Genomic DNA, 24,348 nt, shown 5'->3' with positions numbered 1-24,348 from the left:
GGGGATGGCCCGGCCACCAGGCTGCGATGCCGCAGCTCCAAGTGGACTGCTGGACCACATGCACCGCTGCGTCCTGACCCTTGGCCTCCCCCACCGGCGTTTGCCTGTCCTCCCCCCCCCCCCCCGGCACTCACTCTCGCTCACCTCTGCACCACCAGCATGGAAGACATTTCTAATTATTTTCTTGACCCACCCCCACCACCCCTCATTACTTCCAGACCTATAACTAGGCTAAAGTCCCAACAGGCCCCAAAAGTGAGGGACAATGTGTCACTGATCAGGAGGTACCTTATTCTCCAAAAGGACTGCATGAGTTTTCCAATTTCTATAGAGAGAAATCAGGGGAATTTGTGTGACAATGGATTTTAAGAGTATGGGATAATGGGGGGAGGAATATAGTATATGTGCTGCCAAAGCAAGCAAGTGGTAGGAGGACTACAAAGCTGGATCAGGCTGAATTTATTGATATGGGTCCAGTAAGCAGAGATTCTGCATTCAATGTTATAGCTCAAGGGGTTAGAAAAGGCATGAACAGCTTGTTTGGGTGGTTTGCTGAACCATGGATCAAAAGGTGGCTGACACTACCTGAGGTTGAAATGCCAGAACTGCCCTAGTATAATGTAGATGAGGGGGATCCAACAGCTTAGAGAGACTGGAATGTTAGAGTGGATTTATCATGGAAAGCCTGCTCATACACCCTAGGAATGTCCAGAGGATGCACCTTTTACCAGAACAGTGAGAAATAAATTTGTGAGACTAGCTCCATCATTCCTGAAGAGCTTTATAGTTGCCTTTCTCTGTTGGTCAGATATCATTGTGGGAACTGCTGTCACTGAGCTGGAATCCTTAAAACAATGGGGATGATTGGATCCCGAGTTGGCAGAAGCCAGGTGGCAGCACTTAATTGTCAAAGACAAGGTGTATGTGGCTATCATAATGGACAGCAGACTCAAAGCAGCAGTCAAAATAATCTGACTCGCAGAGACTTGTGGTGTGGGCTAGTAGATCATGGGGTACCTAGAAATACAATAGATGGGCAGTCTACTAAATGCTTGTTTGAGCTGTATAAGCAAAAGAGATCTAGATCAAGTGAACAGAAGTCTAACTTGAATTACAAAACCAGAGTCACACCCCCTTAATCAATTCAAGAGCCTCTTGAATGAGGGGGAGGCCAGGTCCCTTTGGGGGAGGATCCTATTACACTGCCACAAATTTACACTGTTAATCTTCCTCCAGGCCTTCCCCAAGGAGACATATAGCCCTAAACCAGGGTAACTGTGCATTGGGGAAAAGGAAATGATCAAATATTTGGGGGATTATTAGACACTGATTCAGAAGTGACATTAATTCCAGGGGACCCAACACTCACTCTGGTCCACCAGTCAATGTGGGGGCTTATGGATGTCAGGTGATCTATGGAGTCTTATCTCAGGTCCATCTCAGTGGGTCCAGTGGGCCCCCAATCCCATTCTGTAGTTATTTCCCCAGTTCCAGAATGCATAATTGGAATAGACATACTGAGCAACTGGCAAAGTCCCTTCATTGGCTCTCTGACTTGTGGAGTGAGGGCTATTATGGTAGGAAAGGCTAAGTGGAAGCCACTAGAACTGCCCCTACATAGCAAAATAGTAAATCAGAAACAATACTGGATTCCTGGAGGGGTTGCAGAGATTACTGCCACTCTTAAGGACTTGAAGGATGCAGGGGTGGTGATTCCCACCACATCCCCACTCAACTCTCCTATTTGGGTTGTGCAGAAAACAGATGGGTCTTGGAGGATGACAGTGGATTATTGTAAGCTCAACCAGGTGGTAACTCCAGTTGCAGCTGCTGTTCCGGATGTGGTATCATTGGTTGAACAAATCAATACATCCCCTAGAATAGGGAGTGAGATCTTGTTGGTTTGTACAGGTTAGTGTTATGCTTGTTATATCCCAGAGTAATTTCATCAGAGAATTAAAAATCCCCTAGTACCTGGTATGCAGCTATTGATCTGGCAAATGCTTTTTTCTCAATAGCTGTTAGTAAGGACCACCAGAAACAGTTTACTTTCAGCTGTTAAGGTCAGCAATATACTTTCACTGTCCTACCTCAGGGGTATATCAACTCTCCAGCCCTATGTATTTTGTCCACAGGGACCTTGATTGTTTCTCCCCCCCACGAGACATCACACTGGTCCATTATATTGATGACATCATGTTGATTGGACCTAGTGAGCAAGAAGTAGCAACTACTCTATACTTACTGGTAAGGCATTTGCATGTCAGAGGATGGGAGATAAATCCAACAAAAATACAGGGGCCTTCCACCTCAGTGAAATTTCCAGGTGTCCAGTGGTTTGGGTCATGTCAAAATATCCCTTATAGGGTGAAGGATAAGTTGCTGCATCTGGCCCCTCCTATGACCAAAAAAGAGGCACAACCCCTAGTTGGTCCAGAGAAACAACAAAAGGAATATGTTTTGGTGACAACATATTCCTCATTTGGGTGTGCTACTCCAGCCCATTTGTTGAGTGATAAGAGAAGCAGCTAATTTTGAATGGGGACCTGAACAAGAGGAGGCTCTGCAACAGGTCCACACTACTGTACAAGCTGCTCTGCCACTTCACTTGGACCATATGATCCAGCAGATCCAATTATGCTGGAGGTGTCAGTGGCAAATAGAGATGTTGTCTGGAGCCTTTGGCTGGCCCCTCTAGGAGAATCACAATGCAGAGCCTTAGGATTTTGGAGCAAAGCCTTACCATCTGCTGCAAGTAACTACTCTCCTTTTGAGAATCAGCTTTTGACCTGTTAATGGGCCTTAATAGAGCCTGAATACTTAACCATGGACCACGAATTTACCATGAGACCTGAGTTGCCTATCATGAGCTAGGAGCTGTCTGACCCACCAAGCCATAAAGTTGGGTGTGCACAGCAGCACTCCATCATAAAATGGAGATGATATATTAGAGATAGGGCCAGAGCAGGTCCTGAAGGTACAAGTAAGTTACTTGAGGAAGTGGCCCAATACTCATGGTCTGCACTCCTGCCATGGCACCTTCTCTTTCCCAGACTAGACTATGGCATTTTGGGGAGTTTCTTACAGTGAATTGACTGTGGAAGAGAAAACTCAGGCCTGGTTTACAGATGGTTTTGCACAATATGAAGGTACCACCTGAAAGTGGACAGCTGCAGCACTACAGCTTCTTTCTGGGATGTCCCTGAAGGAGAGTGGTGAGGGGAAATCCTCCCAGTGGGCAGAACTTCGAGCAGTGCACCTGGTTGTTCATTTTGCTTGGAAGGAGAACTGGACAAAGGTGTGTTTGTATACTGACTCATGGGCTGTTGCTAGTGGTTTGGCTGGATGGCCAGGGACTTGGAAAGACCAGGATTGGAAAATGGGTGACAAAGAGGTCTGGGGAAGAAGTATGTGGATAGACCTTTCTGAGTGGGCTAAAAACATGAAGATATTTGTGTCCAATGGGAATGTGTACCAGAGGGTGACTTCAGCAGAGGAAGGTTTTAATAATCAAATGGATAAGATAACCCGTTCTGTGGATACCAGTCAGCCTCTTTCCTCAGCAACTCCTGTCATTGCCCAATGGGCTCATGAAGAAAGTGGTCATGGTGGTAGGGATGGATGTTATGCATGGGATCAGCAACATGGACTTCCCTCACCAAGGCTGACTTGGCTGTAGCCACTGTTGTGTGCCCAATCTGCCAGCAACAGAGGCCCACACCCAGCTCCCAATATGGCACCATTCCCCAAGGTGATCAGCTGGCTACATGGTGGCAAATTGATTACATTGGACCATTCCCATCATAGAAGGGGCAGTGATTTGTTCTAATTGGAATAGACACATACTCTGGATATGGGTTTGCTTTCCCTGCATGCAATGCTTCTGCCAAAACTACCATTTATGGACTTATAAAATGCCTTATCCATCGTCATGATATTCCACACAGCATTGCTTCTGACCAAGGAAACTACTTCTCAGAAAATGAAGTGCAGGAATGGGCAGATGCTCATGGAATTCCCTGGTCTTACCCTGTTCCCCAATATCCAGAGGCAGCTGGATTGATAGACAGTGGAATGGCCTTTTGAAAACTCAGTTATGATGCCAACTAGGTGGCAATACCTTGCAGGGCTGGGGTGATGTTCCCCAGGAGGGTGTGTATGCTCTGAATCAGCATCCACTGTATGGTGCTCTTTCTCCCATAGCCAGGATCCATGGATCCAGGAACCAAGGGGTGAAAATGGGAGTGGCACCACTCACTGTTACCCATAGTGGTACACTAGGAAAATTTTTGTTTCCTATTCCTGCGACCTTGAGCTCTGCTGATCTACAGGTTTTAGTTTCAGCAGGGGGAATGCTTCCACCAGGAGAAACAATAATGATTCCATTGAACAGGAATCTAAGACTGCCACCTACTTACTTTGGGCTACTTATGCCCCTGGATCAATAAGCCAAGAAGGGGATTACTTTACTGGCTGAGGTGATTGACTACCAGGGGGAACTAGGACTACAACTACACAATGGAGGTAAAGAAGAGGTTTCCTGAAATATAGGATGAAGGAGCCAAATGTTAAAACAAGACCTGCAGAATTTGTTGGGAGCAGCTGGCCTCAGGATGGCAGCAGTAAACTGTGGAGATTGTTATGTAGAGCAGTCTGGGAAGAAAATGTTTACCCCAAATGGTTATGTTAAATATGAAGGAAGAGAGCACTGAAAAATAAGTTCTCTGTTCTTTCAAGAAATGCATGCATGCCTTTTGTCACCCTGCAGTATTTAAGCAGGATCTGGATAAGAATAAAGTTGTCTGAAGTCTGATGTCTGATGTAAAGTGAAGCTCCAGACCCCCTGAGCCCATCTGTGTCTTTCTTTCTTTCTTCCTTTCTTTTTTTCTCATCATTCCTTAATATCCTTTGATCTCCATTTCAATAGGAAGCAACAATAGGAGATCTCCTAGGGTGTCTCTTAGTACTACCATGCCCTGTGATTAAAATAAATGGAAAACTGTAACAACCCAATCCAGGAAGGACTACCAATGGCTCTGGAATTTCAGAAATGAAGGTCTGGGTCATCCCACCAGGCAAAGAAGCACAGTCAGCTGAAGTGCTTGCTGAGGGTAAAGGGAACATGGAATGTGTAATGGAAGAAGGTAATGATAAATGTGAACTGTGACCCTGTGACCAGTTGCAGAAATGAGGACTGTTTTGTAATTAATATCTATGTATTTATACATAAATCAAATATCTTTGTTTTCCTCTTTATTTTATCCCCATTTATCATATGACATAAGCTGTTTTGTACATGTTATAGTTCTTAAGTTGTAAGATATCAATTTTAGGAGTGACTATTACCCAAGGACTTGCACCCTATTCTGGAGAGATTTAATGCGTTTCCATTGTATGCAGGACAGTTGAGCATTGTTAGACGAGGAAATAATGTGTGTTATTGTTTTCTATTTAGAGATTAAGTATGGTTTAAGGTGATATGTATAGCTGCCGAGTTGACAAGGGGTGGACTGTCATGGTCAGGTTCATCAGTCAACTTGGGCAGGTGGTGGTGCCCGGTTGTCCGGTTGGGCAAGTGCTGGCCTGTCTGTTGCTATGAGGACATTTCATGGATTTAAAGCATAATCACGTTGGCTGCATTCACAGCTGATTGCATTTGCAATCAGCTAAGAGGTGTGTCATCAGCAAATAAGTGACACTTAATCTAATCACTGTAAGACTTTTAAGGAGGATTCAGAAGAGACAATCACTCTTCCTGCTTCAGCCAGCCAGCCTCTCCTGAGATTTCATTGAAAACCTTCATTGGAACTGTCAGCTTGTAGCCTGTAGATCTTGGACTCTACATACCCATGGTTATGTGAGACACTTTTATAAATTTTATAGTTATAGATATATCCTGCTGATTCTGTTTCTTTAGAGAACCCTAGCTAATACACCATAATTACATGAAATCTTGAATAGGGAGTGAGATCTTGTTGGTTTGTACAGGTTAGTGTTGTGCTTGTTACATCCCAGAGTAATTTATCAGAGAATTAAAACGTACTTGCAAAGCCCCCTTGGGGGACTGAGGAGAAAGGAAGAAATATTTAACTTCCCCATTGGGGAATTCCTGATATTGTCGCAAGCAGTGGGAACAACCAATTCAATAGGCTGAGCCATCGATCTCGAGGCTCACCCCTATGTAACTTATTTCTGCAAAGGAGAAGCTAAGCCTACTCATGATTATGCCTAAGAATCACCCTCAGCAAACCTCTTTTCTTGCTAAGATATGGCCTCTCTCTCTAAGCCAACTTTTTTTCATTGCCTTCCCCACTATGTGGGACATGACTCCCAGGGATATAAATCTCCCTAGCAACATGGGACATGATTCCCAGGGATAAGCCAGACCTGGCATCATGTGATTGAGAACACCCTCTTGACCAGAAGGGGGAAGAGAGAAATGAGACAAACTAAAGTTTCAGCGGCTGAGAGATTTCAAACATTGTTGAGAGGTTATCCTGGAGGTTATTCTAATGCATTATATAGATATCCTTTTTTAATTTATGGTGCACTGGAGTGGCTAGAGAGAAGTACCTGAAACTGTTGAACTGTATTCCAGTAACCATGATTCTTGAAGATGATTGTATAACTATATAGCTTTTATGATGTGACCATGTGATTGTGAAAACCTTATGGCCAACCCTTACTTTATCCAGGGTATGGAAAGATGGGTAAAAAAAAAAAAAAGGACAAAAATAAATTTAAAATGGGGGGGGATAAGGGGGTTAAAAATGTGGGTAGATTACAATACTCATATTCAATGAGAGGGAACAGTAAGGGGCATGGGACATATGAGTTTTTTCTTTTGTCTTTTTATTTCTTTTTCTGGAGTGATGTAAAATTTCCAAAACTGATCATGATGATGAATACACAACTACGTGATGATACTGTGAGCCACTGATTATATACTTTGGATGGATTGTATGGTGTGTGAAGATATCTCAAGAATATTTTTTTTAAAGAAAAGGGTGAAAAGATAGCCAACTCAATTGGAGAAAATATTTGAAAATTTTGATAAATTTTGATAAATTTGAAAAATATCCAGAATATATAGAAATCCTGTAACTCATCAATAAAAAGTTAAACAATCCAATTTAAAATTAGGCAAAAAGACATTAACAGACATTTTTTCCAAGGAGGAAATACAAATTGCTATAAAGCACATGAAAAGATGCTTCGGCTTCACCAACTATAAGGAAAATGCAAATCAAAACCACATTGAGACATCGTTTCACACCTGCTAGAATGGCTGCTATTAAACAAACAGGAAACTACATGTGTTGGAGAGGATGTGGAGAAACAAGAACACTTATTCACTGCTGGTGGGAATATAAAATGGTACAGCTTTTGTGGAAGACAGTTTGGTGATTCTTCAGAAAGCTAAATATAGAGTTGCCTTGCAACCTGGCAATTCTGCTTCTCGGTATATACCAAGAAGACTTGAAAGCAGGGACACAAACAGACACTTCCACACCTATGTTTATAGCAGTATTATTCACAATTGCCAAAATGTGAAAACAACCAAAGTGTCCATCAACTTATGAATGGATAAACAAAATGTGGTATATACATACAATGGAATTTTATTCAGTAGTAAGAAGCAACTTATGAATGGATAAACAAAATGTGGTATAGACATACAATGGAATTTTATTCAGTAGTAAGAAGGGATGAAGTCCTGAAGCATGTAACAACATGGATGAACCTCGAGGACATAATGTTAGTGAAATAAGTCAGAGACAAAAGGACAAATATTATATGATCTCATTAATATGAATTAACTATATGTGTGCTGGTTTGAAGCTGAAGTATAATCCAGAAAAGCCATGCTCTTTAATCCTCATTCAATTTGCTGGGTGGGATCTTTGCTTATTGTTTCCATGGAGATTTGACCCATCCAATTGTGGGTAGTAACTTTTTTTTTTTCATAGCAGTATTTTTTTTTTTTTTTTTTTTTTTTTTTATGAGAGAGGGAGGAAGGGAAGGAAAGACAGAGAGAAGGAAGGAAGGAAGGGAGGAAGAAAGGGAAACATCTTTAAACATTTTCTTGTTTTATTATATTTTGTTTGTTTGTTTGTTTTTTACATGGGCTGGGGCCGGGAATCGAACCGAGGTCCTCCGGCATGGCAGGCAAGCACTCTTGCCCGCTGAGCCACCGCGGCCCGCCCCAGCAGTATTTTTTTTTTTTAATAGTTTTTTTTATTAATTAAAAAAAGAATTAACAAAACAATTAGAAATCATTCCATTCTACATGTACAATCAGTAATTCTTAATAACATCACATAGTTGCATATTCATCATTTCTTAGTACATTTGCATCGATTTAGAAAAAGAAATAAAAAGACAACAGAATAAGAATTAAAACATTAATAGAAAGAAAAAAAAAAAACCCTATACCTCACATGCAGCTTCATTCAGTGTTTTAACATAATTGTATTACAATTGGGTAGTATTGTGCTGTCCATTTCTGAGTTTTTATAGCCAGTCCCGTTGTACACTCTGTATCCCTTCAGCTCCAATTACCCCTTCTCTCTCTCTCTTTTTTTTTTTAATTAACAGAAAAAAAGAAATTAACCCAACATTTAGAAATCATACCATTCTTTTGATTAGACAGTATCCATGGAGATGAGTCTCCACCCATTCAAGGTGGGGTTGCTTACTGGAACCCTTTAGGAGGCTACCATTTTGGAAAAAGCTTGAAAGTCAATAGAGCTCACAGAGCCAGAAATCTTTGGAGATGCAAAAGGAAAACATCCCTGGGGAAGTCTTGTGAAATGAGAAGAGAAAGGAAGTATACGTTGCCATTTGCCTTCTCAGCTGACAGAAGTGTTCTGGACCCTTTCTTAAATCAAGGTATCTTTCCCTAGATGCCTTAGTTTGGACATTTAGATGGCCTTAGAATGGAAAACTTGAAACTTAAGAAATTTGCCTTTTTAAAAGCCAATCCATTTCTGGTATATTTCATTCTGGCAGCTTTAGCAAACTAAAACAAATTTAAACTCATATACATAAAATCTAGAATATAGGATACAGAAGATAGAATGAGGCTAGAGAATGGGGAGTGGTTGTTTAATATGTGAAGAATTTTTAACTAGGTCCAACTTAATCATTTGGAAATGGACAGAGGAGATGGTAGCGTGTTATTGTGAGTAGAATTAATACATTATACCTCTTATTCTCTCCCCACTGCCTTTAGGGCAAGCAGCATGCAACGAACCCAGAAGGCCCAGTGGCTCCACTGTGAGCCTGGAGGGAGGTCTTGTGGAAAGGGGAAGTTTAGAGTCATGTTATGTCACCAGAAGGAAAGCTGGTGGTTATAACATGGGAATGTATAACACAGCGAATCTTGTGGTGGATGATGACTGTGATTAGCTGTACAAATACACAAAAAAACTTTCATGAACTAGAAGAAATGTATGACACTATTATTACAAGGAGTCAATAACAGAGGAATATATGGAAAAATTTTATCCATTGCAACTATGGACTACAGTTAACAGTAATATCTTAATATTCTTTCATCAACAGTAACAAATGTACCACATCAATAGTACAGGTCAATAATAGGAGGGGATAAGCAGTATGGAATGTTTTGGGTTTTCTTTTTCTGGGACTAGTGAAAATGTTCTAAAAGTGATTGTGGTAATGAATGTACAACTATGTGATGATACTGTGGGCCACTGATTGTATATTCTGGATGGATTATATGGTGTGTGAATATATCTCAATAAAATTGCATTTTAAAAAGCTACCCAATGTGAGGCTCAAACCCAAAACCCTGAGATTAAGAGTCTCATCTGCTACAGACAGCGCTAGCCAGGTGGACTTGAGTCACATGACAGGGACCCCTCTGTGAGCTGCTCATGGAGGACATGCCAAAGAGACCTGAGCTGAGTTTGGGCTCAGGGAGGCAGAGGCCCTGTCTCCGGCATGGGGACCCCTGCCCAGTGACTGTGGCAACTGGGTCTCTAGAGCTTCAGTGTAGAAAGCAAAGTGGGGTTGGGCCGCCTGGTTAAGACAATCAGGAATGTTGTTCCGGGAGAGGTGCACGCGGACCAGAGAAACAGACAGACGCCCTGGAGGAATGGCAGCCAGGCACCCTACATGCCAGGCCTAGGACAGACACGGAGGGGACACCCAGGCTCAGGCGCCTTCTTCCTCCACATTTCCTCTAATTGTCCTTCTCTCCCGTGGGACAGTAAACTCAGAACTTCTTACCCTTCACGGGAGTTCGGGTCACCAGACAAGGCAAGCGGCATCCAACCCTCCCCTACTTTGCCTCCTAGAGCTGAGCCTCCTTTAGTCCTGCCCAAGGCAAGATCCCAGGTGTACTTCCACTTTCCACCTCTCATTCTCTCCCCACTGCCTTTAGAGCAAGTAGCATGCAATGAACCCCGAAGACCCACTGGCACCACTGTGAGCCTGAAATGTGGACCCTGGACCCCGGGCTTCAATGTTGGGACAGACCAGGCCACCTTCCACTCAAGTCATCTTCTGGAGCCTTCGTCCATCCAAGAGGGAGGACAGGCATGATGTCCTGGGGTCCAGAGCATTCTTCCAACTGAGGGCCACCGCTTTGGGGAAAGACCTGTGATTTGGGGCTGTGCAGGGACTTTGGGATCGAGTCCAGGGAGGATGGGCGTGGCTGGGGATGGAACTCTCTGGGTCTGCTCACGATTCTGGTCCTCCTTCCTGGAGTTGGGTGGTACTCGGGTAGGAGGGCAGGAAAGTCTCAGGGTCTTGGGCTTGGGTCACACTGGAACTCCCATGTCAGTCCTGAAGCTGTGCCCAACTCTGCTCCAGGCCAAGTCTCCATGCCTTGTCTTGGGCCAGAGGGAGGTCCCAGAGGCAGGTTTCAGAGGCAGAGACACCTCTTGGAATGGATCCTGGAACTCTGAAATCCCGCTGTGTAGAATACCATCCTTCTTCCCCTTCCCGGCCATGGAAGCAGAGCCCAATCCTTTGCTTCCCTCTGGACCAGATATTTGTACTTGAATCTGTGTCTGATAATCTTAGCATCTGAAGTCTTTGCAATTTCATTTGTTACCTGTTTACTGATTATTACTCATGATAACTAGATATTCTTGTTATTTGTGACTGTGAGCTGCCCATTGTCCTTGTAAATTTCTTTGTAAGAGGAATTTCATGAGATCTAGAATAAAGGAGTGTTTCTCCCTGAGGGATGAGTGGGGTGGGGGACTTTTGGTTAAAACTTGGATCTGTAAAGAGCTGATAAAAAGAAACTCCCAACCTTAGGATAAGAAGAAAAGGTGGACAGTCAGCAAATAAATGACTTTGCGGAAACTCATCAGAGAACTGAGATCACAGGACAGATAGACATCCTGAAATGGAGAGTAACAAGTGCCTGCAGAAAGATACAGGGCCAAAGCATTTGCTCACTTGGGGCAGAAGACACTAGATGCTATAGAAGTTGGCAGGAACACTAATGTAAAAATTTTTACGAATTCCTGGAAGCCACATGTAGGCTAGGGAGAATGTACGAGGCTTTGGCTTGGGGGTGGAGGGGTGTGTGTGCCACAGTCTTAAGGGAGTTCCCACCCATTTGTTGGTTTTTCCTCAAGGAACCTTACCAGGCTTTCATAGGGAGAATGGGAAACATCTAGATAAAGCTCTCTCCCTGCCCCCATAGTGCTAGCCTTGGAAAAGGAATAGCAGTCACAATTCCTGGACTACCTAGACCATGTTCATTATGGGACAAAAGGCTTAATCTATAGGGGGAAGTACAAGGCTCTTGTGCTGTTTGAGGGACTAGGTCCCAAGTGTGAGATCAGTTAGTTCTTTGGGAATCTATGTCCTAGGGTGTGAGGTCTAATGAAGTATTTGGGGTTCTGCTTCCTAGTATGTGAAGGCTTTGGATACTTGGAGGATATGTTTCTAAGTATGAGCTCTCTGGGGTTTTTAGGAGTTGCTAACCTCAGTAGGCCCTGAGATTTGTCTGGGAGTGGGTGTGACAGCATGTGAGGTCACTGAGATGCTTGTGTTTCTCTCACTTAGGCTGTGAATTTCTTGGGATTTGGGGGAGTTTGGGAGTCTGATTTTCAGAAATGAGGTCTCCAAGCTGTTTGGGGATCTGATTCCCAGGCTGTGAGGCTTTTGAACATTTTGGGGTTATACTTCCCAATGTGTGAGATTTCACTTTTTCTAGAGTGTGAATTCACTGAGCTGATTGGTTTCTTTTCAATTGTGCTGCAGTTCCATCTCCATGTTTGTGAGGTGTTTAATATTTTGAGGGTCTGTATCGCTGACTGTGGACATCTCTGAAGTTTTGAGGTTCTCTTCTTGTTTTGGAGGCCATGTTGCTCTTCCAAAGTGTGCTTCTGAGGCAGGCCAAGATGGCAGCTTAGCAAGGTGTGGGATTTAGTTCGTCCTCCAGAACAGCTACTAAAAAAATAACCAGGAACAGTACAGAACAACTGCTGGGGCCACGTCAATGTCTGGACACACAGCGTACCCCAGTCTGGACACGGTGGACCAGTTGTGAGCTCCCCCAGAACCGTGAGTTCCCCAAGCCATGGTAGCTGGTGCCCCTCCCCAACAGGCTGCTTCCCAGAGGGGAAAGGAAAGAGACTTTACCAGCAGCAGGGGCTGAGCTCAACTAAGCTTCAAGTGTGGAATTAATTCACAAATTCTGGCTACTAAAAATAGGCCCCCAGCTCAGGTGAACGTGGTCAAATCAGAGGTTGCTCATTTTTGCCCCAGCAGGGAGGGGGCAGGGCTGATGGAAAAAGAAAACAAAAAGGAAACAGAGGTTTTAGTGGCTGTGTTTCTACAAAGGCTTGACTGCCTTTGGATGCAGGGCTTCTCAGGCTGCAACTGCCCCAGGCATAGGCAGAAACAAGCTCATTTGAAGGCTTGTCCAGAGCCTGTGCCTTCCCCAGGGGAGGGGTGAAGCCCAACTCAGGTGGAATCCCTCCCTCAAGGAATTCAGACCCCAGGGCTTGGAAATTGGAAGCCATTAAAGTCAGCTGACAAACTCTCCTCTGTTTCCACCACACTCCGAGCAGGGAGAGTCTGCCAAAGTTAAAGGTACCACATCAACTTATGCTGGTGGGACCTGCAGGCAGACAAGCACCACATACTGGGCAGGATAAGAAAAACAGAATCCAGAGACTTCACAGGACAGTCTTTCAACCTGCTAGGTTTCACCCTCAGGGAAAACCAACGCAGGTGACTCTTTCCTCCTGACAGGAGGCCAGTTTGGTCTGGGAAAATCCAGCTGGGGTCTATAATACCTAAGTAGACCCTACTAAGGGTGGGGGGGGGGGGGAAAAGGCACCATACAAGCAGTGCAAGAAACAAGAAAACAAGAACTGAAAAATTCTGCTCTGTTAAACAAAACCTAAGCTAGTGGTCCAGAATAAGCTGAACTGAATGTCAAAGAACAGAGAGACAACAAATTCATCTAGCAAGAAAATCCTAGGTAAAAGAAGTGAAAACAATCTCCAGAATAAACTAATTAAGGTAATTAAATGCCTAGACACCAGCAAAAAACAAATCACACTAGGAAAATTGAAGGTATGGCCCAGTCAAACCAACAAACCAACAATTCAAATGAGATACAGGACTTGAAACAATTAATTCAGAATATTCGAACAGACGTGGGAAATCTCATCAAAAATCAAATCAATTAATTGGGGGAGGATATAAAGAAGGCAAGGAATGAACAAAAAGAAGAAATTGAAAGTCTGAAAAAACAAATCACAGGACTTATGGGAATGAAAGGCACAGTAGAAGAGATGAAAAAAAGACAATGGAAACCTGCAATGTTAGATTTCGAGTGGCAGAAGATAGGATTAGTGAACTGGAGGATGGAACATCTGAAATCCAGCAAGCAAAAGAAAATATAGGGAAAAGAATGGAAAAATATGAGCAGGGACTCAGGGAACTGAATGACAGTATGAAGGACACCCAGTTGTGGGTGTCCCAGAAGGAGAAGAGAAGGGAAAAGGAGGAGAAAAACTAATGGAGAAAATTATCACTGAAAAATTTCCAACTCTTATTAAAGACTTAAAATTACAGATCCAAAGTGTGCTTCTATGTGTGTCAGGTTTCTGAGTTAATTTAGCAGTGAAGTTCAAAATAAGGTCAATGAACCTTTTAGTGTCTCTTTGCAGGATAAGTGTTTAAGTAATTTTGAGAGTCTGTATTCCAAGGTGTGTGTGCTGGTTTGAATCTGTTATGCACACCAGAAAAGACCACATTCTTTAATCCACTCTTGTGGGGCAGACCAATTGTGGGTGGGACTTTTTGTTAAGTTGTTTAAATTGAGATGACCCACCTAATTCAAAGTGGGTCTTTTTTTAAAAAAATATTTTTATTATAAACAACAAACATTCTTGACATACAAACATTTCTGTCATGGTTACAATCAATGGCTCATAATATCATCACATAGTTGTGTATTCATCACCGTGATCATTTTTGAGAACATTTGCATCTCTCAAGCAAAGGAAAGAAAAAAGAAAAATCTCATACATGCCATACTCCTTACCACTCCCTTTCATTGACCACTAGTATTTCAATCTAACTCAATTTATTTTAACTTTTGCTTCCCCTATTATTTATTTCTTATCCATAATTTTTACTCATTTGTCCATACCCTAGATAAAAGGAGCATCAGACACAAGGTTTTTGCAATCACACAGTCCCATTGCTAAGTTATATCATTATACAATCATCTTCAAGAAACATGGCTACTGGAACACAGCTCTACTGTTTCAGGTACTTCCTTCTTGCCACTCTAATGCACCATAAACTAAAAAGGGGATATCTATATAATGCATAAGAAAAATTCTCCAAGTTCACTCATTAATGTTAGTTCATATCAGTGAGACAATACAGTATTTGTCCTTTTGTTTCTGCTAATCTCACTCAGCATAACATCCTTAAGGTCCATCCATGTTGTTATATATTTCATGATTTTATTCTGTCTTACAGGTGCATACTATTCCATCATATGTATATACCACAGCCTGTTTAACCACTCATCTGTTGATGGACATTTGGGCTGTTTCCATCTCTTGGCAATTGTAAATAATGCTGCTATGAACACTGGTGTGCAAATGTCCATTTGTGTCCTTGCCCTCGTGTCCTCTGAATAGATACCTACCAATGGTATTGCTGGGTCATGTGGCAATTCTATGCTTAGCTTCCTGAGGAACCACCAAACTGCCTCCCATAGTGGTTGTACCATTTGACATTCCCACCAACAGTGGGTAAGTGTGCCTCTTTCTCCACATCCTCTCCAGCACTTTTTGTTTACTGTTTTTTGTTTGTTTGTTTGTTTGTTTGATAATGACCATTCTGGTGGGTGTCGATGATGTCTCATTGTGGTTTTGATCTGCATTTCCCTAATAGTCAGGGAAGTTGAGCGTCTTTTCACCTTTTATCCATTTGAATTTCCTCTTCTGAGAAGTGTCTATTCATGTCTTTGGCCCATTTTGTAATTGGGTTATCTGCCTTTTTGTTGTTGAGTTGAACAATCTCTTTATATATTCTGGATACTAGGCCCTTATCTGATATGTTGTTTCCAAATATTGTCTCCCATTGTGTAGGCTGCCTCTTTACTTTCTTGACAAAACTCTTTGATGCACAAAAGTGTTTAATTTTGAGGCATTCTCATTTATATATTTCAGTGCTCATGCTATGGGTGTAAGACCTAGGAAACTGCCTCCTATTCCAAGTCTTATAATATACTTTCCTATATTTTCTTCTAAAAGTTTTATGGTTTTAGGTCTGATGTTTAGGTCTTTGATCCATTTTGAGTTAGTTTTTGTATAAGATGAGGTGTGAGATATGGATTCTCTTTCATTCTTTTGCATATGGATATCCCGTTCTCTAGGCACCACTTATTGAAGAGACTATTCTGTCCCAAGTGAGTTGGCTTGACTGCCTTATCAAAGATCAATTGTCCATAGATTAAAGGGTCTATATCTGAACACTCTATTTGATTCCATTGGTCAGTATATCTATCTTTATGCCAGTACCATGCTGTTTTGACCACTGTAGCTTCATAATATGCCTTAAAGTCAGGTAGCGTGAGGCCTCTGACTTCATTTTACTTTCTCAAGATATTTTCAGCTCTTCGGAGCACCATGCCCTTCCAGATAAATTTGGTTACTGGTTTTTCTATTTCTGCAAAGTAAGCTTTTGGGATTTTAATTGGTATTGCATTGAATCTATAAGTCAATTTAGATAGAATTGACATCTTAACTACATTTGGTTTTCCAATCCATGAACAGGATATGCCCTTCCATTTATGTAGGTCTTCTGTGATTTCTTTTGGCATTTCTTGCTGTTTTCTTTGTATAGGTCTTTTGTATCCTTAGTTAAATTTTTTTCCAAATATTTTATTCTTTTGGTTGCAGTTGTAAACGAATTTTTTTTCTTGATTTCCCCTTCAGATTGCTCATTACTTGTGTATAGAAATACTACAGATTTTTGAGTGTTGATCTTGTAACCTGCCACTTTGCTGTACTCATTTATTGGCTCTAGTAGTTTTGCTGTGGGTTTTTTGGGGTTTTTGACATATAGTATCATATCATCTGCAAACAATGAGAATTTTACTTCTTCCTTCCCAATTTTGATGCCTTGTATTTCTTTTTCTTGTCTAATTGCTCTGGCTAGAACTTCCAACACAATGTTGAATAACAATGGTGACTGTGGACATCCTTGTCTTCTTCCTGATCTTAGAGGGTCTTCTAGTTTGCTAGCTGCCGGAATGCAATATACCAGAAATGGAATGGCTTTTTAAAGGGGGAATTTAATAAGTTGCTAGTTTACAGTTCTAAGGCAGATAAAATGTTCTAATTAAAACAAGTCCATAGAAATGTCCGATTGAAGGCATCCAGGAAAAGATACCCTGGTTCAAGAAGGCTGATGAAGTTCAGGGTTTCTCTCTCAAGTAAGAAGGCACATGGCAAACACAGTCAGGGTTTCTCTCTCATCTGGAAAGGCATGTGGCAAACATGGCATCATCTGCTAGCTTTCTCTCCTGGCTTCCTGTTTCATGAAGCTCCCTGGGAGGCATTTTCCTTCTTCATCTCTAAAGGTCGCTGGCTGGTGGACTCTCTGCTTCTCATGGCTATGTCATTCTGTAGCATTCTGTCATCCTTCTCCGCTCTCTCCAAATCTCATGGCTTTTTCTCTTGTAGTTCTCTCTCATTCTCCAAAGTGTTTCCTCTTTTATAGGATTCCAGTAAACTAATCAAGACCCACCCGAATGGATGGAGACACATCTCCACCTAATCCAGCTTAACAACCACTCTTGATTGAATCACATCTCCAGGGAGATGATCTAATTACAGTTTCAAACAGAGTACTGAATAGGGATTAGAAGAAATGCTGCCTTTACAAAATGGGATAATGTAGAAGCCAAGAGTTTAAAGCAAGACCTACAGAATTTGTTGCAAGCTGCTGGCCTCGGGATGGCAAGGGTAAACTGTGGCGATTGTTATGTAGAGCAGTCTGGGAGGAAGAGAATGTTTACCCAAAACAGTTATGTTAAGTATGAAGAACACTGTGAGATAAGAATCTCGCTCCCTCAGGAAATGCCTGCATATCTATTGACATCCTGTGGTATATAACAAGGATCTGGTTGAGAATAAAGTTGTCTGAAGTCTGTCTGAAGTAAACTCAAGCTTCAGACCCCCTCAGCCCGTCTGTGTCTTTCTTTCTTTCTTTCTCATCATTCCTTAATATCCTTCGAGCTCCGTTTCAATAGGAAGCAACAGGATAATGATTAAAACATGACTTTTCTAGGGTACATAAATCATTTCAAACCAGCACAGGGGGAAAGCTTTTAATCTGTCCCCACTGAGGATGATGTTAGCTGTGGGTTTTTCCTATATTACCTTTATCATGTTGAGGAAGTTCCCTTCTATTCCTATAGAAGGATGTTGGATTTTGTCAAATACCTTTTCTGCATCAATCGAGATGATCATGTGGTTTTCCTGCTTTGATTTGTTGATATGGTGTATTACATTATTTGATTTTCTTATGTTGAACCATCCTGGCATACCTGGAATAAATCCCACTTGGTCATGGTGTATAATTCTTTTAACAGGCTGCTGGATTCAATTTGCAAGGATTTTGTTGAGGATTTTTTTTTTATTAATTAAAGAAAAAAAGAAATTAACACAACATTTAGAAATCATTCCATTCTACATATGCAATCAGTAATTCTTAACATCATCACATAGATGCATGATCATCATTTCTTAGTACATTTGCATCGATTTAGGAAAAGAACTAGCAATTGTTGAGGATTTTTGCATATATTCATTAGAGAGATTGGTCTGTAATTTCCTTTCTTGTAGTATCTTTGTCTGGCTTCAGTATGAGTCCTTACTCATTTACTGGAGCCCTTTAAGAGAGAATCATCTTGGAAAAAGCTTTAGAGCCACCAGAACCAACAGAGACCATGCAGCCAGAGACAATTGGAGATGCATACAGAAAATGCCCCTGGGGACTTCATGAAACAAGAATCCGGGAGAGAAACTAGCATATCTAGCTATGTGCCCTCACAGCTGAGAGAGAAACCCTGAAATTCCTTGGCTTTTCTTAAGTGAAGGTAACCTCTTGTTGGTGCCTTAATTTGGACATTATCATGGCCTTAGAACTGTAAACTTGCAACTTAATAAATTCCCTTTTTGAAAACCGTTTGTTTCTGGTATATAGCATTCTGGCAGCTTTCAAACTAGAAAAGTAGCCAAGAGGTAAACCACTCGGACAAGACCCTGATGCTATAGGGCTTACCTTCCAGTAGGGCTAGAAAAACAGAAACATGCAAAGACAGGTTAGAAAAGAATACAGGCCCACAAACCTTTAGTCACAGTTGTCAATGCCAAAATTTCTAAAAATCATATAGCTGTTTTCCATAATTTGCAACCCAAACTCATCAGGTGACAAAACCTATCCTAAACTAACATGAGACTATTTATGATCTTTAGTCACATTTAGTATGAATTTCATACCTTTCACTTTAGAAATATTAACGTTTAGCTATAGGTGATGATTCGGACTTTCTCAGTGCATATGTAATTTAGGTTATACACACTGTATTTCCTCTTTAAAATTGAAAAAAAAATTGAATTCCAAAACACATCGGGATCCAGGGGTTGGAAAAAGAATTATGGACTTGTATGTTCTATGCAGAGATTAACTATGCAACAGGATTGTGAATGGATAGCTACAGCTGGAGTGTTCAGGGAAGAACCCTCTGGGGAAACGACATTTAAGCTAAGTTCTGAATGACCACTCCAAAAAAGGCAGTCATGCAAACATCTGGGATAGAGCATTCCAAGCAGAGGAAAAGTTAATGCAAAGATGATCAGAAAGAATGCCATTGTGGCTGGAGCATATTGGGCCAGTTGAAATGTGGTATGAAATGATGGGAGAACTTCAAATACACTCACAAGATTGTGAACTTGGTGCTAAATCCTTTGTTTAATACATGAATACACTGCAATGGTGGCCATGAATGTGATGTTGGGTAACAAATACACAGTTTTCCTGGGAGCAGATATGGAGATATTTCAGATAGAGGCAACCTAAAGTAGTATGGAACTTGTTTTAGTTTCCTTGGCTCCTAAAGCAAATATCATGCAATGTGTTGCCTTAAATATTGGGAATTTATTTGTTCACGGTTTTGATGCAAGGAAAGATCCAAATCAAGGCATTATCAGAGTGTTACTTTCTTCTGAAAGAGTGGCATTCTGGGACTGGCTGCTGGTGATCCTTCCTCCTGGGCTCCTTTGTCACACGGCAATTTACACAGAGGCCTGTCCTATGCTTTCCCTTCTCCTCCAGGTTCCATTTCTGCTCAGCTTGTGTGTATTCCCTTTGTGGCTTTCTCTGTGTCTGAATTTCACTTTGCTTATAACAGATTCCAAAAATGGGGTTAAGATTCATTCTGACTGATTGGAGCACACCTTAACTGAATTCACCTTATCAAAAGGTCCTACTTACAAAGGAACAAAAAAAAGAAGATAGAACAACAAAACAATACAAAAAAGAAAAAAGAAAAAGAAAAAAATTAAATTAATTTTTAAAAAATGGTCCTATTTACAATGAGTTCACAATTACAGGAATGGATTAAGTTTAAGAAAATATTTTTCTGGAGAACACAGTTTCAAACCACTAGAGGGCTGAAAACGTAGATGAAGATTTATGGTTTGAAGAACTTGGATTGCAGGAATGTGTGGAAGGAAGACAGAGTGGGTGTCTGATGCACTCAAGATTCTAATGGAACGCTGGTTGAAAGATGTTCAGAATGAGCAAGATTTAGATCTTAAATGACAGTCTCTGGTTGAAGTCCAATCCACAATGTGTGATGCTGGTTGAAAGATGTTCAGAATGAGCAAGATTTAGATCTTAAATGACAGTCTCTGGTTGAAGTCCAATCCACAATGTGTGATCTGGGCTTTGGGGTTAGACATAGACAGAGGAGAGTATCAAAGTCTGAGGTGATGAAAGATGTTTTTACTTACCTATTGATGCTTCCCTGGGCTCATGCCTTTCAGCAGCTCAGTCTCAGAATGCCTGCCTCCTAGTACCTCTGTGTTAGTGGCTCTCCCATTCCATTCCTCTGTGATCCTGTCTCGCAGCTCTGTTCCTCTCTATCTCTGCTTCAACATACTTCTCTCCATATACTTGTCTGTATCCCAGACTCCCTCCATGTCTGTCTTCCAGTATCTGGTTCTCTGTATCTTCTTCTGTCTGTACTATATTTGTCATTCTCACAACAAGGACTATTCCTAAGCATTCTGCACAGTATGGCAAACGTTTATACTTGAGCTGCTCTCTGTTCTAATTTGCTAGCTGCCAGAATGCAACACACCAGAGATGCACTGGCTTTCAATAAAAGGGGATTTATTTAGTTAACGTATAGTTCTTCAGAGGAAAGGCAGCTAACTTTCAACTGAGGTTCTTTTTACCTGGGAAGGCACAGGGTGATCTCTGCTGGCCTTCTTTCCAGGCCTCTGGGTTCAACAACTTTTCCCAGGTGATTCCTTTCTGCATCTCCAAAGGCCTGGGCTGAGCTGCGAGTGCTGAGATGAGGTATGCTGAGCTGCTTTTGTAGTGCTACACTGAGCTCTCTCATTTAAGCACCAGCCAATTAAATCAAATATCCTTCATTGCAGCCAGGCACGCCTCCTAGCCAATTGCAGATGTAATCAGCAACAGATGAGAGTCACATGCCATTGGCTCATGACCACAGCAACAGAACTAGGCGCCTTCACCTGGCCAAATCGACACCTGAACCTAACTACCACACTCTGCTATGTCTATACTTAAATGGAGGCTTTTTCTGAGGAGAAAGGAACTCACTCTCACTGTCCCGTCCCTCCGCGTTGCTGGCAGTCTGCAAAACGGCCAGATAGAAAGTTGGGCAGAGGGTGTGTGGTGTATCGTGCCACTGCTACCGTCTTTCTCTCCGGTCGAAGTAACTCTGGAGCACCACCTTGCGGGGCCCCGCCTTCTCGCGCCAGCCTCCAGGCGTGGGGCGCAGGCCCGGACCTCTCCCACGCCGGAAGGCCCGCCTCCTCGGCCCCGCCCCACGGCCCCACGGCCCCGCCCAACTCCCCTCTCCTCGGCCAATCAGCGAGCGCCCGCGCGGACCTGGCCGTGAAGGGGTTCCGCGCAAGATGGCTGCTGCGTGTCGGGGTGTGAAGGTAGCCCGGTCTTCGTCCCTGCTGGTTGTCCGGCGGGGACGGCGCGGCCGTGCCACTCAGGGGGAGAAATCGGTGCTGGGAGAAAGGGTCATACCTGTCTATGCCTGGTAGTGTGGCGATTGGGCTCGGGAGGTGAAGGTCAGCACGTGGATAGACGCATGGCCCTATCGGTGAGGGGAGGAGGCACATCTGGGTCACTCTGCAAGGGTGACTAGAAGCCTGGGGAAGGAGCAGCTGGAAGGGTGGGAGTGGTCCGTTCAGTGACGCGGCTACCCGGGTCCCTCTTCGCAGGGCTTGGTAGCGGTGATAACCGGAGGAGCCTCGGGCCTAGGTCTGGCTACGGCAGAGCGTCTGGTGAGGCAGGGGGCCACTGCAGTGCTTCTGGACCTGCCCAACTCGGATGAGAAAGCCCAGGCCAAGAAGTTAGGCAAGAGCTGCACCTTCGCCTCCGCCGCGGACTTAAGTGGGGTCACCACTGGTCTCCCAGGGATATCCGAGATGACGAACGCTGGCCTGGGAACCAGTGGGTTCCCCTTCGCATACGAGTGCAGTTTATGTGGGCGGTGGGTCCATCCCTTGGCCCTGTCGGCCTGAGTCTCCAAGGAGTGTGGGGGCACCTGTGGTAGGAGTGTCTAAAGCCTGGAATCTCAAGAATGGGGGTGAGAATTGGACAAATGAGAATCCCCTGGAGGGTGTACCTGTAGTTTGAGCGTGCATATCCTGTCCTGTAATTTTGTATTTAGAAAGTGAAAGACTCTTTTTCTTGAAACTAAGTACAGAAAAGTAAAGTTTGACGAAATCGTCTTAGCAACCGGGATACAAAAAAAAAGCTATTTAAAATCATAATTCTCAAAACAGGATTGTGTTAGTAATCTGATCCACAGCAGTACATAATATCCAGGGTTATGAGAATTTATCAAAAGAGGCGGTAGATTTGAAGAAGGTTTTGAAACACTGCCCTCGAAGGCCTAACATTTTCGCCTAAAGTTCCACCACAACCCTTTCTCTTGGTCTCTCTCTTAGATTAAGGTTCTCTTCTTACCCAAGTTTTGGGCCTCTCCTACCCTCACCCCAGGTTCAGTGGTTAGAATCTGTGTGCTAAGAGGTGCATACCTTTTCTCCCTTTCTCCTTTTGAAGTTGACCTCTGAAAAGGACTTGCAAGCAGCCCTGACTCTAGCAAAAGAAAAGTTTAGCCGTGTGGATGTGGCAGTCAACTGCACAGGCATTGCAGTAGCCAAGAGGACATATAACCTAAGGAAGAACAAAGCCCATTCCACTAGTTCTCAATGTAAGGCCTTGGAGTTTCTTTAGGGGTAGGAGTAAGAAGTATCTGGTTGTAGGTCCCTCCAAAACCTTTGAGGGGACAGAAGGCTGCCTCCATCTTGGGTTTTACCCCGAGGTTTCCTCTCTGTCCTCCAGGTGAATCTTTTGATATATTCAATGTGATTTGCCTGGTGGCTGGCAAGATTGGTCAGAAAGAACCAGACCAGGGAGGCCAACGTGGGGTCATTATCAACACTGTCAATGTGGCTGCCTTCGAGGTCCAGGTGTGTGGGCCAGGGCAAGGCTTATGCCCCATCAGTGACTTGTTGGAGCCCTCCCACCTGTGTTCCACTCCTTTCCCAGGTTGGACAAGCTACATACTTGGTTTCAGTAGGCATGACACTGCCCATTGCTCAAGATCTGGCTCCCACAGGCATCCAGGTGATGACCATTGCTCTAGGTAGGCATATCCCCTCCCTGCCACACTCAGGATTGTGTGGGATCCTTGTGCAATTGAGAGGGGAGTGACCTATGGAACAACAGCTCTCTGTCTTTCGGCCCTGGGGAAACACCAAGAAGTAGGTGAAAGGTGAAGGAGAACCAGGTAAAAGGAAAGCAACAGTGGGACTCTGACTCTGGCTATCTTTTCTAGGCCTATTTGGCACCACACTGATGACTATTCGCCCGACAAGGTGCATTATTTGTTGACAAACCAGGTCCCCTTCCCCAACCAAATGGGTGACCCTACTGAATGTGCTCATCTGGTACAGGCCATCATCGAGAACCCATTCCTCAGTGGAGAGGTCATACGGCTGGATGGGGCCATCCACATGCAGCCCTGAAGGGAGAGGGCTGAGAGTACACATCCTCTGCCCTTCCTTCTTCCGGGGTGTTAAACACCAATTTGGAAGGAAACCTAGTAACCATGTTGTACCTCTGCCCACCAGTCACCTCTATGCCTAGAGTCTTTATTTCTCACAGGGAGTAGGCAGTGCTATATGCTGGGGCTACTGACACGGGAAGGAAAGGTGAATGGGTAAAGGCTCTGACATAGTTAGCTGCTCAAGATCCTGAGGTGGGATGGGAGAGGCAGAACCCCACACCTTTTGCATCTTGTGACACAATATGGCCTTCGTTTAGGTAAGTTTCATTTTCTAGGATAGAACGTAGGGGTACTGGATCAGTTCCCTGCTACTCACTGGGAAATGAATGGGGGTGAAGGTATGCAGGATTTTCCTCTTGACTGAGCTTGATGGAGAGAAGGGAGAGCTAGCCATGCTGAGCTCAGCAGCTGCTGCTGTTAAACTGTAGGTGATTCTCCACATTTTCTCTAGCACTTGTTTCTCTCTG

At 43.1% G+C, this 24,348-nt stretch overlaps 2 protein-coding genes across 2 annotated transcripts; both read left to right on the top strand.

Moving 5' to 3' along the window:
* Positions 1–4: 4 nt before the first annotated feature.
* LOC143672024 (uncharacterized) lies at positions 5–22,545 on the top strand. Its single transcript, XM_077147014.1, has 4 exons — positions 5–98; positions 10,412–10,566; positions 21,552–21,734; positions 22,026–22,545. The coding sequence occupies exons 1-4, from the start codon at positions 5–7 to the stop codon at positions 22,326–22,328; spliced, it is 735 nt and encodes a 244-aa protein (XP_077003129.1). The 3' UTR covers positions 22,329–22,545.
* On the top strand, positions 22,388–23,840 carry LOC143672023 (3-hydroxyacyl-CoA dehydrogenase type-2-like). The gene is made up of 4 exons (XM_077147012.1): positions 22,388–22,393; positions 22,873–23,023; positions 23,155–23,296; positions 23,651–23,840. The coding sequence occupies exons 1-4, from the start codon at positions 22,388–22,390 to the stop codon at positions 23,838–23,840; spliced, it is 489 nt and encodes a 162-aa protein (XP_077003127.1).
* The last annotated feature ends 508 nt before the right edge of the window (positions 23,841–24,348 follow it).

The sequence above is a fragment of the Tamandua tetradactyla genome, chromosome X (assembly GCF_023851605.1).
Source record: "Tamandua tetradactyla isolate mTamTet1 chromosome X, mTamTet1.pri, whole genome shotgun sequence".
NCBI classification, from domain to species: Eukaryota; Metazoa; Chordata; class Mammalia; order Pilosa; family Myrmecophagidae; genus Tamandua; species Tamandua tetradactyla.
Note: the sequence above shows the minus strand (reverse complement) of the source record. Positions and strands in the feature narration are given on the sequence as shown.

Coding starts and splice junctions, on each gene's coding strand:
- LOC143672023 (XM_077147012.1), top strand. Junction 23,024..23,154: donor CCATTCCACTAGTTCTCAAT/GTAAGGCCTTGG, acceptor TCTGTCCTCCAG/GTGAATCTTTTGATATATTC. Junction 23,297..23,650: donor GTCCAGGTGTGTGGGCCAGG/GCAAGGCTTATG, acceptor TATCTTTTCTAG/GCCTATTTGGCACCACACTG.
- LOC143672024 (XM_077147014.1), top strand. CDS start 5: ATGGCCCGGCCACCAGGCTGCGATGCCGCAGCTCCAAGTGGACTGCTG. Junction 99..10,411: donor CCTTGGCCTCCCCCACCGGC/GTTTGCCTGTCC, acceptor CACTGCCTTTAG/AGCAAGTAGCATGCAATGAA. Junction 21,735..22,025: donor CTGCGTGTCGGGGTGTGAAG/GTAGCCCGGTCT, acceptor CCCTCTTCGCAG/GGCTTGGTAGCGGTGATAAC.